Source organism: Poromitra crassiceps (genome assembly GCF_964638095.1).
Source record: "Poromitra crassiceps genome assembly, chromosome: 15".
NCBI lineage: Eukaryota > Metazoa > Chordata > Actinopteri > Beryciformes > Melamphaidae > Poromitra > Poromitra crassiceps.
Window position 1 is genome coordinate 20,470,003 of NC_139634.1, and position 17,379 is coordinate 20,487,381.

The window sequence follows — 17,379 nt, forward strand, 5'->3', positions numbered from 1 at the left end:
GCCTGCACTAGAGAAGAGCGTCCCATCCCTCCTGACTGACTTGCTGCACTAGAGAAGAGCGTCCCATCCCTCCTAACTGACTTGCTGCACTAGAGAAGAGCGTCCCATCCCTCCTAACTGACTTGCTGCACTAGAGAAGAGCGTCCCATCCCTCCTAACTGACATTCTACACTAGAGAAGAGCGTCCCATCCCTCCTAACTGACATTCTACACTAGAGAAGAGCTTCCCATGCAGTCAGGATTGAACCTTTCTCTACCCACGGTAAGCAAGGGGGAGCTCTGTTCGTGAAAAATGCAGCCAATGCAGAACTGCCTTAAACCTGCATTCTTTCTAATGGCCAGCAGGGGGTGACTCCACTGGTTGCAAAAATAAGTTCTATTGTATGGAAGTCAATGGGAAATGACCCTACTTCTCACTTGATTTATGACCTCAGTAAACACTTTCCTATTGAGTTTATGGGCTCAATCACTAGGTTCAAGTCTTCTTCAATACAGCATGATATTCATTTAGTAAATTATGGTCCCATTTAGAGTAAAATAGATGATAAAGTACACTATTCTTTGGTGTGTGATTGACAGGTTGCCTGTCCAGTAGTAGGTGGTTCTGTGGGAACCCCTGGTCTTCCGCTGGCTGCTTCTGGGAACAAAAAACCATGATGAAGACGGTCAAAACACCAAACTCAAGGCTTCAAAACAGGAGTCCACAAACTAATGGGTGATGTCACGGTAGCTACGTCCATATTTGTTATACGGTCTAAGACAGGAAGTGGCCAAACAAAATGTAAGAATAAAATACAAACTCTCTGGAAACCGCTTCCAGGGAAAGCTGGATCAACTTTAGACCTTTTCCTCTCGTCTCTTTGGTTTCGCGTCACACACCGAGTGGATTGGTCCTTTCTTGTTTTTCTTTCATTCTCTCTACTGTTCTTTCTCTCAAGGGTTCAAATCATTCTGAAGTGTCTGCTATGGAACTATGTCTCTGTCTTTGTCTCCAAGACCGTTGTGTGACTCTGAATCTCCATGCCACAGCTGCTTGGAAATAGCTTACAGGTGCTTCAGTGCAAAGGTCTGAAGGGCTTGTGATCTCTGCGGTGCAAGAGGAAACAACACTAACAATTTACGCCTACAGCATGTACGCAAAGTTGTTTAAAAGGCTCATTACAGTGATATAAAACTGAAAACGAGAGTTTAAGCAATTACAACTACTGAGGGATATGGCACCAGGCTGCAGTTATAATGATCAGCTTCTGCTTGTATAAGGCATATTCTATAGCAGTGCTGCCCTCAGGGTTCTTACCGGTAGATCCCACAATAACTTTTGGCTAATGAGTGTAACTTTGTAGTGTCAGTGTCTCACATTCAACCAGTCCGTCCATGCATGTTTATTCTGTTTTCACATAGGCTACTGCCTGTCATAACGTTCACAGAAACCGCCTGACATCCTTGCTGGACGTACTTGTTTTTAACTAGGCGTTGTCTGCAGGCCCTGACATACTTTTCCTGTGTCCGTTTGGGACGTGCACGACTGACGCTCCAAACGGATACACATGTGAATGCATAGCCAACAGCACTCCCGCCAACCTTTCAGTGAATGGCGTATTTGTGCGGCACATGGCAAGATTTATTTATGGAGGGTGGGTGGACAAGTTGCTGTTGAAAATCTGAAGTGTAAAAAAGTTGGGCACCCCTGTTCTATAGCTATTATAACTGTACAATACTATTGTGTAAGTTTTGCAGAAGTGTATGCATCTTTCTTTTTCTTTTTAGCACTTCATATATCTAATTTTAGACAACTGGCCCACCTGTTGAGCCAGTGTCCCACGTCGGGAAGATGGGCCCACTGCACCCCGGTCTGGTTGAGGGAGCGCAGTATCCGGCAGCAGACCAGTGTGAAGGGCGGGGTGGCGAGCGCCAGCCATCTCTCCGACTGCTCCTCTGCCTGGGGGGCGGGCGAGGGGTGGCCATCTTTGGTGGGGAGGAAGCGGTGGTCCTCGTCCCCTCGTCCCTCTCTGAAGTACTTGCGGCAGACATCTTGGAAGACGGCGAGGCAGAGGGTGCTGAGCAGGAAGTACCAGGTCTGGTGCTCCTCCTCCACGAAGCTGCTGGCCGACAGGCTGAGGGTGTGGCTCACCGTGCCCGCCAGCAGCAGCGTGTCCAACTCGGATAGGGACCACTCGCTGCCCCTCGACGGAGACTGTGAGAGAGGAGAGTGCGTCAAGAATGGAGCGTTTACACAAATAGTATAGTCTGAAATGTGTTGTGCGTAGTTATAGAATAAAATAAAATAAAAACATGATTTCAGACGGCAGCCCGTCTTTATTGTCACACAAACACACTACAACACATGCATGCAGCCACAACACACACTCATGCTGACGGTGGCCGGTGAAATATGTCCTCTGCATTTGACCCATCCAGGCTTGTCCTTTCCTCCAGGAGCAGTGGTCGCTATTTCTTTCCAGCGCCCGGGGACCTTCATTGGACCATCATTGGACCAACTTCAGATGTTGTCGTCACTGGTCGGATGACGATCTTCTGCATGTTTTTAGTGGGGGGTTATGTACGGAGGAACCCCCTGGGGGGTACGGGGAGAACATGCAAACTCCACACAGAAAGGCCAATTTCGACGAGATAGCCCACCTGGGCAGTAGGCACTGAAGATATGGGGGGGTCACAACTCCAGCGCCCCAGGTGAGAATCGAACCCAGGACCTTCGAGCTGTGAGGCGACAGCGCTTACCACTGCACCACCGTACCCCCCTAAAATGTTCCTATTCATCCAACCATTACCTCTGCCAGAGCTAAGAGGTTATGATTTTCTGTCTGCTTGTCTGTCAGCAGGATATCTCAAATTTATGAACATATTTCCATGAAATCTGGTGGACAGATAAGCCTTGCGTCAAGAAACAGCCGATTTCCGCCATTACATGATAAGTGTTTTTTTCCTCTTTTTTCTAGCAATTACTATGAAACTAACATAAGAGATTTGGTTCCAAATCCTAAGGGGATGTTGTTTGCGCGGTCAAGAAATCAATTTAACTTGCAATGCAGGTGATAAGAATGATGTCTTTATGTGGTATGTTTTTGACTTTCGGTCTTGTATGTAACAATGCATGTACATTATTTTAATTTTTCTGCTCTTTGATGTGTGCTTTTTGCATAGGGTCGATGGGCATCCAAATAAACAAAATAAAGAAATTGTGGAGATGAAGTAAACTGCCTGATTTATCACGTTTTGTTCATAACATTGGTTTGCCTGGCTGTGCTATGTACTGTACAATCCTATTATGTTCTTCAATTTGGTACTTGGTCTTGTGATGACTTTTGCCACAAAGTAGCTCATTTTGTGAAACTTTGGAGTGTCCACTGCTCAGCAATCAATATGATTCATTTCTCTGGCATTTTCAAAATGCCAGAGTGCCTTGGTTAGTTAGTCAAACATGCACTTCATACTGAAACAGTCTAATTTAGAGCACAGTATAGCTGCTGCAATTTTTCAGAGAGACAGTGAAGTGCAGAAAGGCTTTGAAATGCACCTGTCTAGTGATGCGCATACAGAACACATTCAAATTCACAATTCAAAGAAGCATCATCTAGACTTGTTCTTCATTATGCTTCCTTTGAAAGGTTATTTTTTTGTAGTGGGGCAAAATTCTTACTATATGAGTATGTTTTCATCACAAACATTACAGGTATCCATGTTGACTTTCCATGACATTCTGTGACATTAAAATGCTGTGTTTCAATCATGGAGCAGAAAAAAAACATCTGTGAGTCAAGTGAGGCAAATTTAGAATACACCTTCTAGGTTGCATATATTTTCATACACTCGAGGAATACCCGTGCAGTTATCAAGTGCGATGTGCGTCCCTGTGTGAGCGGTGTGAGCTAGATTTGTCGGATTTGTCGGCCAAGCAACAGGTAAACTTTCTCCGTGCAGTTTCCTGACTCCAAGCTAGCTAAGCTAACATTGGCTACTTTGAGGTTAGCACAGACGATTTCAGCGTACCCTTCGTAATTAAGGTCAAATGTATCCATATTGCTGTCCCTACTCGGTGCAAGTGCTGTGTTAAAATGTCGGACTTTACAGCATAAATAAACATGTTTACAGACTGGTTCAAAAAACGTTTTTTGGTCTCTAGCTAAGCTTACCTTTCATGATTGTATGGGGGGGTAAACCCGTTTAGAGTAAAATAGACGATAAAAAAAATATTATGTTTTAGGGCGTGATTGACAAGTCGCCTGTCCAGTGATGGTGCAGCTCTCTGATCATGGACCAATAGCAGGCCCCGCTGTGGCTTTGTGGGAAAGCCCTCATCTCGTGCGAGCTGCGGGCGAAGCAAAATGGCAGTGGCCAAAATGCTTCAAAACGGGAGTCCACAAAGCAGTGGGTGACATCACACTCACAGCAGTCATGGAATGCCTCTTGTTGGATCAAACTGCTATGAACATGTTGACATTCATTTAAAGTGAAAGGGAATGACCATGTGAATGACTCAACACATCTTCATCTCCCTAGTATTTTCAAAAACAGTTTCAAGCAGTGGCAGAACGCAGGATAATTGGTATACAGCAAAGTATCATCTGCATATAAAAACAGCAACAGCTCCCTCGCTCCCTCAATTCTTTCCCTTCAGAAATTCAACAAAGTTGTCGAGCTATCAAAAAAGAAAAAAATAGATAGGATCCCCCTCGCTCTGTCGACTTGGATAGAGTGAAAAACAGGACATATAGGATGCCCCTCACTCTGTCGACTTGGATAGAGTGAAAAACAGGACATATAGGATGCCCCTCACTCTGTCGACTTGGATAGAGTGAAAAACAGGACATATAGGATGCCCCTCACTCTGTCGACTTGGATAGAGTGAAAAACAGGACATATAGGATGCCCCTCACTCTGTCGACTTGGATAGAGTGAAAAACAGGACATATAGGATCTCCCTCGCTCTGTCAACTTGGATAGAGTGAAAAACAGGACATATAGGATCTCCCTCGCTCTGTCGACTTGGATAGAGTGAAAAACAGGACATATAGGATGCCCCTCACTCTGTCGACTTGGATAGAGTGAAAAATAGGACATACTGTATAGGATGCCCCTCACTCTGTCGACTTGGATAGAGTGAAAAACAGGGCATATAGGATCTCCCTCACTCTGTCGACTTGGATAGAGTGAAAAACAGGACATATAGGATGCCCCTCACTCTGTCGACTTGGATAGAGTGAAAAACAGGACATACTGTATAGGATGCCCCTCACTCTGTCGACTTGGATAGAGTGAAAAACAGGGCATATAGGATGCCCCTCACTCTGTCGACTTGGATAGAGTGAAAAACAGGACATATAGGATCTCCCTCACTCTGTCGACTTGGATAGAGTGAAAAACAGGACATATAGGATCTCCCTCACTCTGTCGACTTGGATAGAGTGAAAAACAGGACATATAGGATCTCCCTCACTCTGTCGACTTGGATAGAGTGAAAAACAGGACATACTGTATAGGATGCCCCTCACTCTGTCGACTTGGATAGAGTGAAAAACAGGGCATATAGGATCTCCCTCACTCTGTCGACTTGGATAGAGTGAAAAACAGGACATATAGGATCTCCCTCACTCTGTCGACTTGGATAGAGTGAAAAACAGGACATACTGTATAGGATGCCCCTCACTCTGTCGACTTGGATAGAGTGAAAAACAGGACATATAGGATCTCCCTCACTCTGTCGACTTGGATAGAGTGAAAAACAGGACATATAGGATCTCCCTCACTCTGTCGACTTTGATAGAGTGAAAAACAGGACATATTCTGTCAGCCTGTCATTCAATGGAAAGGAATTGTTTCAAAATGTCCCCATTCTCTGGGATGGAGTTATACAATCTCTACAACCCAGTTTCCCTGGGGTTGTAGAGATGACTTGCAAAACCCCATTTAATGGATAGCATTCGGGGGTTGTACACATTACTTCCAAAACCTAATTTAATGGATAGGATTCTCCATTGGCTCTTCTCTCGACCACCCTGCCCACCTCTGCAGGCATGGGGAGGGTCTGCTTGGACCCCTGTGTCCTTAGGATTAGGCATGGGGGGTGGGATAGGTTAGGTTTAGGGATAGGGGGTGGGAGAGGTTAGCGTTAGGCGTGGGAGAGGTTAGGGTTAGGGGGTGGGATAGGTTAGGTTTAGGCATGGGGGGTGGGAGAGGTTAGGGTCTGCGTCAGGATTAGGCGTGGGGCGTGGGAGAGGCTTGGAGGGGTCTCCGGAGATTTCTTTCTTTTTTCTTTATTTCATTTGGCAGACGCCTTTCTCCAAAGCGACGTACATACAGAAAATAACAACCATAAAATCATGTAACATACATAGTGGAAACAGAGATAAGGGAAAAAGATAAATACAATAAAAGCCAACAAACAAATAAACAGACAGTTGAAGGTACGTGGGCAGCATGTTAAGGGTGATGGAAAGGGAAGGTTAGGGGGAGGTGAAATGGAGGGAAAAGAGATGGGTTTTTAACCGATTGCGGAAGATGGGGAGAGATTCGGATGTCCTGACTAGGGGGGGGAGCTCGTTCCACCATTTGGGGGCGAGACAGGAAAAGAGGCGAGATTGAGAGCGGCCCCTAAGCCCGCGAAGCAAGGGGGGGGCGAGACGGCTTGCGCTAGTGGAGGGGCGGAGGGAGCGGTGGGAGGGTTGGAACGTGACCAAGGTTTGAAGGTATTGGGGGGCAGTTGAGTGGACAGCTCTGTATGTGAGGACAAGGGTTTTGAATTTGATGCGTGACAGGATGGGGAGCCAGTGGAGGTCACGGAGGAGGGGGGTGACGTGAGAGAATTTGGGTTGGTTGAAAACAAGGCGGGCAGCAGAATTTTGGATGAGTTGAAGGGGTTGGATTGCAGAGGAGGGGAGACCGGCTAGAAGAACATTGCAATAATCAAGTCTAGATAAAACCATGGCCTGGACTAAAATTTGGGTTGCTTCTGAGGTTAAAAAAGGGCGGATTTTTCTAATGTTAAAGAGGGAGAATCTACAGGAACGTGCCAGTGCTGTAATGTGGGCAGAGAAAGATAGTTGGTTGTCGATGGTGATTCCGAGATTTTTGGCAGATTGGGAGGGGAGGACGGTGGTGTTGTCGATGGATAGGGACAGATCGGATAGGGGGGAGTCGTTGCAGGGGAAGAAGAGAAGTTCGGTTTTGTCGGGGTTGAGTTTGAGATGGTGAGATGACATCCAGTTGCTAATATCTTTGAGGCAGGAAGAGATACGGGAAGAGATATTAGAGTCCGAGGGGGGGAAGGAGAGATAGAGTTGTGTGTCGTCTGCGTAGGAGTGATAGGAGAACCCGTGAGAGGAAATGACGTGACCCAAAGATCTCATGTAGAGAAGGAAGAGGAAAGGACCTAAGACAGAACCCTGGGGAACACCCGTGGTGAGAGTGCAGGGGTCCGAAAGAGTTCCTCTCCAGAGGACCTGAAAAGAGCGAGTAGATAGGTAGGAGGAAAACCATGAAAGTGCAGAGCCGGTGATACCAAGGTCGGATAGGGTGGAAAGTAGAATTTGGTGGTTGATGGTGTCAAAAGCGGCAGACAGATCGAGAAGTATGAGAACGGAGGAGAGTGATGAAGCTTTGGCGGAGTGAAGGGCGGAGGTGACAGAAAGAAGAGCTGTTTCAGTGGAATGTGCAGGTTTGAAGCCAGATTGAAGGGGGTCAGAGAGGTTGTGAAGGGAGAGATAGGAGGATAATTGACCAGATACTGTGCGTTCGAGTGATTTGGAGATGAAGGAAAGGAGGGAGACGGGGCGGTAGTTGTTGATGGCGGAGGGGTCGAGGGACGGTTTCTTGAGGAGTGGTTTGATTATGGCTGTTTTTAGGGCAGAGGGGAAAATACCAGAGGAGAGGGAGGAGTTGATGAGGGAGGTGAGATAGGGAGCAATGTCAGGGGAGATGGACTGAAGGAGGGGTGAGGGGATAGGATCGAGGGGGCAGGAGGTGGCACGGGCTGAAAGAATGATTTTGAGGAGATCATCTGAGGAGAGGGGAGAGAAGAATGACATGGAGGCAGGAGGTTGTGAAGAAGAGGAGGTGAGAGAAGGGGTGAGGAGGGATGGTGAGGGAAATGATGAGCTAATGGCAGCGACCTTATTGATGAAGAAGGAGGAGAAATCATTGGCAGAAAGGGAAGAGGGAGGGGGCGGAGGAGGCGGATTGAGGAGGGACGTGAATGTCTGGAAGAGTTTGCGGGGATTAGAAGCAGAGGATTGAATAGTGGAAATGTAGAAGGAGGATTTGGCAGAAGAAATGGAGGAGGTGAAGTTGGAGAGGGAGAGGTGATAAGCGGCGAGGTCATTGGGGTTGCGAGATTTTTTCCATGTCCTTTCTGAGGTGCGGAGTCGGGAGCGGTTGGTGCGGAGAGGTTCGGTGAGCCAGGGTGCAGGGGGAGAGGGGCGGGCAGGTTTGGTAGAGAGTGGGCAGAGGGAGTCAAGGGCAGAGGAGAGAGAGGATATGAGGGTGAGTGAGGCTTCATCAGGGGATAGGAGAGAGAATTGATCGGCGGGGGGGAGGAGGGAGAGGGTGGCGGAGGATAGGGATGAGGGTGAGAGAGATTTGAGGTTGCGCCGGGAGGAAATGGGGAGAGAAGGGGGAGGGTGAGAGGTGGGAGGGGAGATTGGGAGGGAGAAGGAAATGAAGAAGTGATCGGAAACATGGAGAGGGGTGACTGAGAGGTTGGAGATGCAGCAGGAACGGGTGAAGATGAGGTCAAGGAGGTTACCGGCTTTATGGGTGGGAGGGGAGGAAGATAGTGACAGATCTAAAGATGAAAAGAAGTTGAGAAAGGGGGTAGAGAGAAGAGTTAAGTGTGGGATGTTAAAATCTCCCATGAGGGTCAGTGGGGTGTCTTCAGAAAAGAGGGAGAGGAGGGTGTGTAGATCTTCAAGGAATGTGCAGAGGGGTCCAGGTGGGCGGTAGATGATGATTATGATAAGTTTGGTGGGAAGGGTAATAGTGACGGAGTGGGATTCGAAGGAGGAAATAGAAAGGTGGGAAAGAGGTGAGACAGAATAAGACCAGTTGGAGGAGATAAGAATGCCCGTGCCACCCCCGCGTCCGGAGGGTCTGGGGGTATGGGAGAAGGAGAATGCAGATGAGAGGGCGGCAGGAGTGGCAGTATTTTCGGGGGTGATCCAGGTTTCAGTGAGTGCAAGAAAGTGAAGTGACAGAGAAAGGGCGTGGGCAGATATGATGTCCGGTTTATTGACAGCAGACTGGCAGTTCCAGAGACCTCCCTCAATATTAAAAAGGTTGTTACAGAGTGGAGGGGGGGGAGGGGGAGGAGGGGATGGATATGAGGTTATTAATATTAATGCCTTTTTTAGAAAAAATTTCGGCAGGGTGAAGGTAAGTGGGAGGGGGGCGAGGGCGGAGCAGAGTAGGGATAGGTAGAGCAGTAATGGGGGAGGGGGAGCAGGACAGGGGAGTTTTTCTGTGTTCAGGTAGATGTTGGCTAAAGGTGAAGGGGGAGGGCGGGGGTGGGGGGGGGGAGCGAAGTTGAGATAAACAGTGCAATAATGGGGAGGGGGGAGTAGGGCGGGGGAGATTTGCTGAGATCAGGTTGAGATGGTTGTTGACTGTGGATATGGGGGGGGTAGCGGGGGAGGGGGGGGCTGGAGTGTTTTGTTGAAACTGGCCGGAAGTGACCAATAGGGGAGATGGACCTGAAAGTCAAGCGCGAGGGGTAGCGGACGCTTTGACGGCCAGGGCACGATGGAGATTGGCAGCAAGCATTTGTAAGCCTAGCATGCTCGGATGAAGTCCGTCGGGAGAATAGAAAGAGGAGCGCTCCCAAAACAGAGTGAAATTGTGGATGAAAGTGATGCTGTGAGTGATGCAGACGGAGTGGAGCCAGGTGTGGAGAGCGAGCAGGCGACTGAAGTACATGTCGCCGCGACGGAACGTTGGAATGGGACCAGAGAGGAAAATGGATTTTCCAGTGTTGTTGAGCAGGCCGAAAAGAGTGACAAAATGTTTTTTCGTCAGTTCAGACTGTTGCTTATTGACATCGTTGGACCCAATGTGGACTATTATTTTCTTTATTGTTGGCGGCATTGTGACTATGATTGCTGGGAGTCTATTGATGATGTCCGTCGTGGTGGCACCGGGAAAACAATGTGTGACTGTGTTAATGAAGCGGAGATTCCGGGTTATGGAGTCGCCGATTATCAGCACAGTGGGAGGTATGAGACGGGGCAGGAGGGATGGACGCGAGTGAGAAGGATGAGCGGGGGGGTTTGTGGATGAGATGACCCCCGAGACCCCCCCAAAGTGGTCTCCGACCCCTCTTCGGCCCGCAGACCCCCCGAAGCAACCCCAGGATCTCCACAGGGTCCTGGGGCCCACCCAGGCCTCGGAGACCCCAAGTTTATCCATTAAATGGGCTTTTTCTGGTAAACTGTGCAAGCTGTCCATTGAATTGGGTTTTTAAGGTAACCTGTGCAAGCTGGACATTAAATGGGGTTTTGCAAGTAATCTATACGACCCCAGAGAAACTGGGTTGTAGAGATTGTACAACTCCACCCCAGAGAATGGGGACAATTTGAAGCAATTCCTTTCCATTGAATGAGGTGATTCATACTGTAGTAGATCGGTGATCGTACTGTGAAAACCTGGGCCGTGGCCAGAAGTGCTGAGGATGGATAGAAGATATTGCCCTTCTGCCCTGTTACAGGCCCTCTTTGTATCAAGACAAAGAGCGGTGAAATGGCAGGATGGTGACCTTTTCACCCAAATAAAGTGCAATAGCCCACCTGAAATTATTACTTAAGCTCCTGTTTCCATGATGGCCATGAGTGATTTAAGGTCAAACTTTTCACCAACTTTGTAGCAAGAGAAGATCTTTGATACCATCGTCCCTGCACCGCTCAAATGGATAGATTCTTATAGTTTTTTTGTGGGGAAAAGAGTTACGAGAAATGGACTTATCAGTTGCAAATAATTATGTCCCTGAAAATACTTGAGCCAATGCCATTCTTGTCTATATATGATTTATCATATTCTAGTTGCAGGCCATCTGACCCTGGTGGCTTTCCATCATGCAGTTATGAAATGGCATAACTTACCCCTCTGTAATAGGAAACTCTGTACTTTCATGCTTGCTCATTATTTTTGAAATATTACATATTTTCAGCGGGGCAAAAAAAGAGAGAAGCATATCCATCTTTCTGTCCGGCTTTGTTCTCAGACCTAAGTAAATGTTTCATAGAAGTCATGAGAAACTCCATTAATACACTTTTAAGTACCGGTAGTTCTTTGTCCCTTTTTAAATATTGCTAGTATAGTGTATACCAGGGATGGGCAACTATTTTTCATGGGGGGCCACATGAGAAACCCTGATTGTTGCCGGGGGCCGAACAAATATTGTCATGCCGTAACCCATGGATGGGCAACTTTGATGATAGAGAGGGCCACAAAAAATGTCCTCGCTACCAGGTTTTGCTGAGGGCCGAACGGCGCCAGCGTGAAACATTTGGGGCATTTGAAGGCAGGTTTAGAGGAATAACATTTCATTTTAAATTACCGGTAACAGTTGTGATTATTCAGTCTTAACCACCAATATTTGATCCTTTTCTCACTCACTCTTATGTCACCACCTGCTCTCAGGGCTTGAAATGAACTTTTTTGACCACCTACCAATATGGCTGCTAGATTTTAAAGTTACCAGCCAATTAGAATTTCCACTAGCCGAAATGTTTTTCTTGAAATAAACCAGAATATGAGTGGGTTAATTTAAGCATAAGTATCAGTAAGTGGCCCGGGATGATCAAAGCCTGTGTTGAGGGTCACACGAACAAAAATGCACTCTTGAAGCTAAATAAATCCAAAACCAATGAGTTAATTATTTAAATTTCTACTTCAATGTAGCCTTTTAGTCATAAAGATTATTGAAAGATATTCCATATACCAGACTGAAATGCAATAACAGAAGTGGAGTATTGGCCAGAATGACATGAACATTTGGACACTTATTCAGCGGGTATCTTGCATGTTGCGTTCAGGTGCACTGTAAAAAAAAATATATACATGTATATATATATTTTTTTTGCAATTCCATCGCGGGCCACACAGGTGGCGCCCCGAGGGGCCGTATTTTGCCCATGTGTGCTGTATACCGTATACTGTATACGGTATACAGTATACTAACTGTATTGACACCCAGAAATGCGGAACAATGTGGCAGTTAATAGTATGAGTTGTGCCAAACAAACGTTAATATCTCAAAAACTATACATGACATCGCTTATATTTTGACATTCTGAGTGAGAGCAGAAGTCGCTCAAGAGTTTGATGTATAATATATGCATGTCATGTTAAAGTTGTGTGAACTGTCGCAGTTTTTAAAATGTAAACATAGTTAGCTGGCTAGAGTCAGACAATCAAGCCTTGTGCCACTTGGGCTCCATAGGCTTCCATTGCATTTGCCACCCAGTGACGCGGTTTGTTTACCAAAATGCTGCTCGGCTGATCCCTCGTATACTGTATAAGACTGGCTTTTCTCAACCTGCCCCCCCCCCCCCCCCCCCCCACCGCCTCTACTTCTCTTGCCAAACATAATCCCACTTTGTTGCCTTCTTCACAGAAAGCACTTCTCATTCTAAATAAAACACCATTAGTTTAATAAAATTCACCCAATTGAAATTCTAATCACATTTGTTTGAGCAGTGAGTTGGAGTCCTTTCTAACAAATTCCCTTTTTAGTAAGTATATTCAATCTTCCAGGTTTTCACTCCGTCTCACAGAGAAACCAATCATTCTAACACTAACAAAAGCACTGGATGCCTCCCATAATGCAGTCATTTTTCGGTTCTTCCTATATTTTCGTCATAAAAACTGTACATCTCTCTCTCCCCAGAGAGGCCTTAAAATATTCAATCTATAATAGCTGCACATTCAAGCTCCGTCTCTCCACCCTCCGACTGGCTCCCCCTGCATCTCCATTTGCAACTATACAGTAGCATGGTGTCTGAAATGGATAGCGACACCAGGCAACACGTTAATGTGAAAATACACCATCTTATCAGCTGCAATCAAACGTTGCTTGAATAGAGAAGAGCGTCTTGTCCCTCCTAATTGAGAAGCCATAGATTGCCCCTAAATGAGATTCTGGTGTGGTGCATGTAAATTGTAATTGGCAAATCCAGTAAGCGCTCTGGCCAAAGAAAGCCTCTATTACCGCTCACTGGCAATTACAGCAGATAAAGCTGTTAAGTGGAGCTTTAAGAGATAATACAAAGATTAAGTTCTTGCAGTCAATCTTATACTAGTCTCTCCCCAGACTCAAATATTACGTTGAATTGCTGCGCTCTGCATACTACATAAGTGAGTCTGTGCCACTTCACAGCCACTGCTGGTTTTTGAAGGCGGGTTGAAATTGAATGAGTGACAGGTCGTAGCACCGATGAGAGAGCAGTTCGAAAAAAATGGGCTGCGCCTCCCCAAAGTCGTTACTGATTGGCATGCAGTAATGTAGTGTATCAGCGTAAGAAGTCTGAATGTCCCCTAAGACGATCCTTCTGTATGTAGGCAGTTAAAAGCTCTCTAATGGAACATGGGGCCAAGCCATTTCTTGCCTTCCAAGTAATCAATACGATTTTAAAATGTATTCCAACTGGAAGCCGATGTAAGGAAGCCAAGATATGATCGCTCTTCTTAGCTCTAGCTAAAAGCCGAGCTGCTGCATTTGGAAATAGTTGTGCACAAGAAATAGCTTTACAGTTTATTAATAATAATAATAATTAGTTATTTTGTCAATACATCTATTGTTATGGGGCTGTAATATTCCCTGTACACTTAGTGATCGGGCCTTTTATATAGACTTTCAAAAATCCATTGTTTCTTCAGGTAGTTTCAGACTATCTACAGGCAATGCGTCACAACAGGACATATTTTTCTTGCTCCAAAAATGATGGAGCATTTGAGGAGGAAATAGAATTAGTGAAATCTATATCCTCTTGTAAGTTACAACTGAAAAACACATTCTGAAGTAGAAGTTAGATAACTTGTTATTGCCATGCCATCTCAGTGGCACTCCACCCTAAACAACTTTAAATCAGTCCTACCAGGCAGGTTTGCAGCACTGAAGGGAGACACACTCTGCCCAGCAAACACTGTATTTTTGTATCATTTTAATTGTGGGGCTGGTGCTGTCTGACAATCAGGATCCAGTATTGTGACACTTCTGTAGGTGAGATTTAGGGATTCAGTATATAGCCATACTTTTCTTTTAACGAAATATTATGAATTATATGGAGACAATCATTTGATAGCACACATACAAAAATTCAATAATGTTACCCCTTCAATTTCATAGTCATTGTGTCATTTCCCATTCAAAGAAGAAAAAGTCTAATTACTTATAGGGTATATAGTGAATTCATTCATTGGTGAAGTTTTCCTTTGGTAGTAGTAATTACAGTCAAGAGGACCGTCTCCCGCATTAGACTAGCCACACAGACTGTTTGGGTTTCCAACCAAAGCACCCCACTGATACCACCAGTCTGTCACAATGCCCCAAGAATCTGCTATAACATGAGGAGAGACATTCTCTCATTAAAAGCCAAATCATTACCCGTCAATTGAACTTTTTTCTTATTCTTCATATTACTTTTCACCTCCACCAAGGAGGTTATGTTTTCGGTGCCCTCTGTCTGTGAACAGGATTACGGAAAAACTACTGAGTTGACTTTCATGAAACTTTGTGGAAGGGTGTAGCATGGGCCAAGGAAGAAGCCATTAAATTTGGGAGCGGATCCGATCTGACTCGTGAAATGTGCACATCATAGCAGACTGGACTATTGGCCTTGGCGGAGGTGTGCGCTCTCTGAGTGCACTTCTAGTATTTTTTTGGCATTTGTCTGGCAACCTAACTTAAAGATAAGTATTCCAGAGTTCCCCCAAAGGAAACCTGACTCAGGGAAACATCTACAGTTCCTCCAAATGCTCCAGGGTCTGGGTTCTGGAGTTGATGATGTCACCCAACCTAATGGCCCGAGAGGGTGTCTTTTCCCCCCTTTTCTGCTGCATCGGCACTTTCTCCAAGTTCCCAGGAGGGAGACGAGATGTAACCTTTACTGCTAAATTATAATGAGTGAAGAGGTGCCGTCATAATGACGGCTCACACTTTAAACAAACACAAAAGACCTCAAGTTTCCACGATCTGAATAGTTTGCAGCTCCCAGTACAGTAACCCCAACCGCCTGCTCACACTTTGAAGGTCAATCCTAATATAGTTGGCAATACTTTGATTTGTTGATGTTCATTTTAACATAGCTGTTATGTCCTTTTCATCCATCTTCAAGTCAATATCTTTTTTTTTTTACAATATGGTGTGCTGGTTCCATTTGTGCTGCTGGCCTTTTTTAACAGGTAGGTTCAGGATTTTGGGATTCCTCTTTGTGTTAATCAACTATGAATCTCACAACCATTGCATTGACCAAAAGATTCTCAAAACATTTACATATAATTTCTAAATGTTTCAACAAACAATTATTGCAAGGGGATGCAATTTCACATAGACAAACTTTTATTACAGCATTAATTATTTCATCATTAAAAAATGATTAGCCTACATTGCATGGAGAATTAATCCAGCCAAGCGCTGTGTGATTAAAATGAATGGTGCCCAAGTCTCAGATTGACCGAGAGGCACTCAGCCAACACTGGTGATTTTTCAATTGTCATTAGAGCCAGAAACATCTAGTACAACTTTGGCTTTTTCTCAGACGTTTGCTTCACAGCATAGGAACATTCGTCTGATTTAAAGGTGCATTAGGTGAGATTTGTAGGTAAAAATCTGCCCGTCTTGTCAACCTAAATCCCAAAGTGAGGCTGAAGCAGAGCAGACTGTCCCATCCTCCCTTATTGACAGCCGGTAGTTTCACCCTATTTGTCCAAATTAAATTCTGGTGTCAGACATCAGGTACTGTACGCTTCTCCACCCACAGGAAGTGACATCACACCTTAAGCCATCAGGTACACTTCTCCACCCACAGGAAGTGACATCACACCTTAAGCCATCAGGTACACTTCTCCACCCACAGGAAGTGACATCACACCTTAAGCCATCAGGTACACTTCTCCACCCACAGGAAGTGACATCACACCTTAACTCATTGAGTGCCAATGACGTCGATCGGCATCAAATCAAATAGTAACGTAGAGTGCCAATGACGTCGAACGACGTCAAATGCGTTTTTTGACGGTGGGACGTGGATCAAAGCCTGATACATCTCCTGTAAAAATTTGGGGCATGTTGAATGTGTATAACCTATTTTACGGACCCATTAGGTGGCGACAGTGCTCTCCAGATTAGAGAAAGGTGAGGAAAAACAGCAGAAGAAGCCCCGTGATGAAACGGAAATCGCATCGGTATGCATCGATATGCATGAAGCATAACGTTAGCTGTGCCTGCAGCAGCCAATCTGCTCCCACAATTGAGCCCCTCCGTGTCCGCTGCGATAGCCCCTCCACATGATTAGTTGTGGAGTTGTTATTATTCTCAACTGGAAGCGCTGGGAGCCGGTCACAAATACACGCGGAACGCTGTGAAAAAGCTGGGTTTTCAGTGCAGAGCAAACGCAGCAGAGAGCCACCAGAGCCACCAGAGACACACCCACGGAGGAGGGGTTTGCAGTTGAGAGGGGTGGGGCACGCAGGGCAGCATACAACACCGACCCAGACAGACCCAGACAGCAGGCTCGATGGACAGATTGGCAAGCTAGAATATCTGATGCCCACCAGCAGTAAATCAAGACCAGCAAGAAAGTGTAGGGTCTGCGCACGCAAGGGCCAGCGCTGCTGGTTGCAGCTAAAAATTTTTTTTTTTGCCAAACAAAATTCCTTTGTTTTCGCTGTTTTATTGAAGGAAATTATTTTTGAGGTGTCACTACATCAGAAAATATTAGCTTCAGAGTCAGTGATGTGCTTGAAATGCTTCATTTCACAAAAGGCTGATTATCTCAGCTTCTAGTTTGAAACGTCTGTTTTTGCTGAAAACAACCTATCTTCTCCGGCTGATAACTAAAGAACGGAAAATGATATCAATAAACTTTTTTTTGCTGATGATACAATAGAGTCTCATCGTTCTTTGTGCGTGTTCGGTGTTTACATAGTAATATCACACAATATTCTGTGGGCCTCGAGAAATCACTGAAAACGCTCTGAAAGGGCTGGCACTGGGAGCATCCGTCTTCCAAAAGTGGCTGGCACTCAATGAGTTAAGCCATCAGGTACACTTCTCCACCCACAGGAAGTGACACATCACACCTTAAGCCATCAGGTACACTTCTCCACCCACAGGAAGTGACATCACACCTTAAGCCATCAGGTACACTTCTCCAC

At 45.7% G+C, this 17,379-nt stretch overlaps 1 protein-coding gene across 1 annotated transcript in view; it reads right to left on the reverse strand.

Annotated features, from left to right (window-relative positions):
• Nucleotides 1-17,379, reverse strand: part of pigg (phosphatidylinositol glycan anchor biosynthesis class G (EMM blood group)) — a 97,291-nt gene that overhangs the window by 33,811 nt on the left and 46,101 nt on the right. Inside the window, exon 9 of the mRNA XM_083652451.1 lies at nt 1,803-2,194. Coding sequence (XP_083508577.1) covers nt 1,803-2,194 — 392 coding nt within the window. The remainder of the gene's footprint in view (nt 1-1,802; nt 2,195-17,379) is intronic.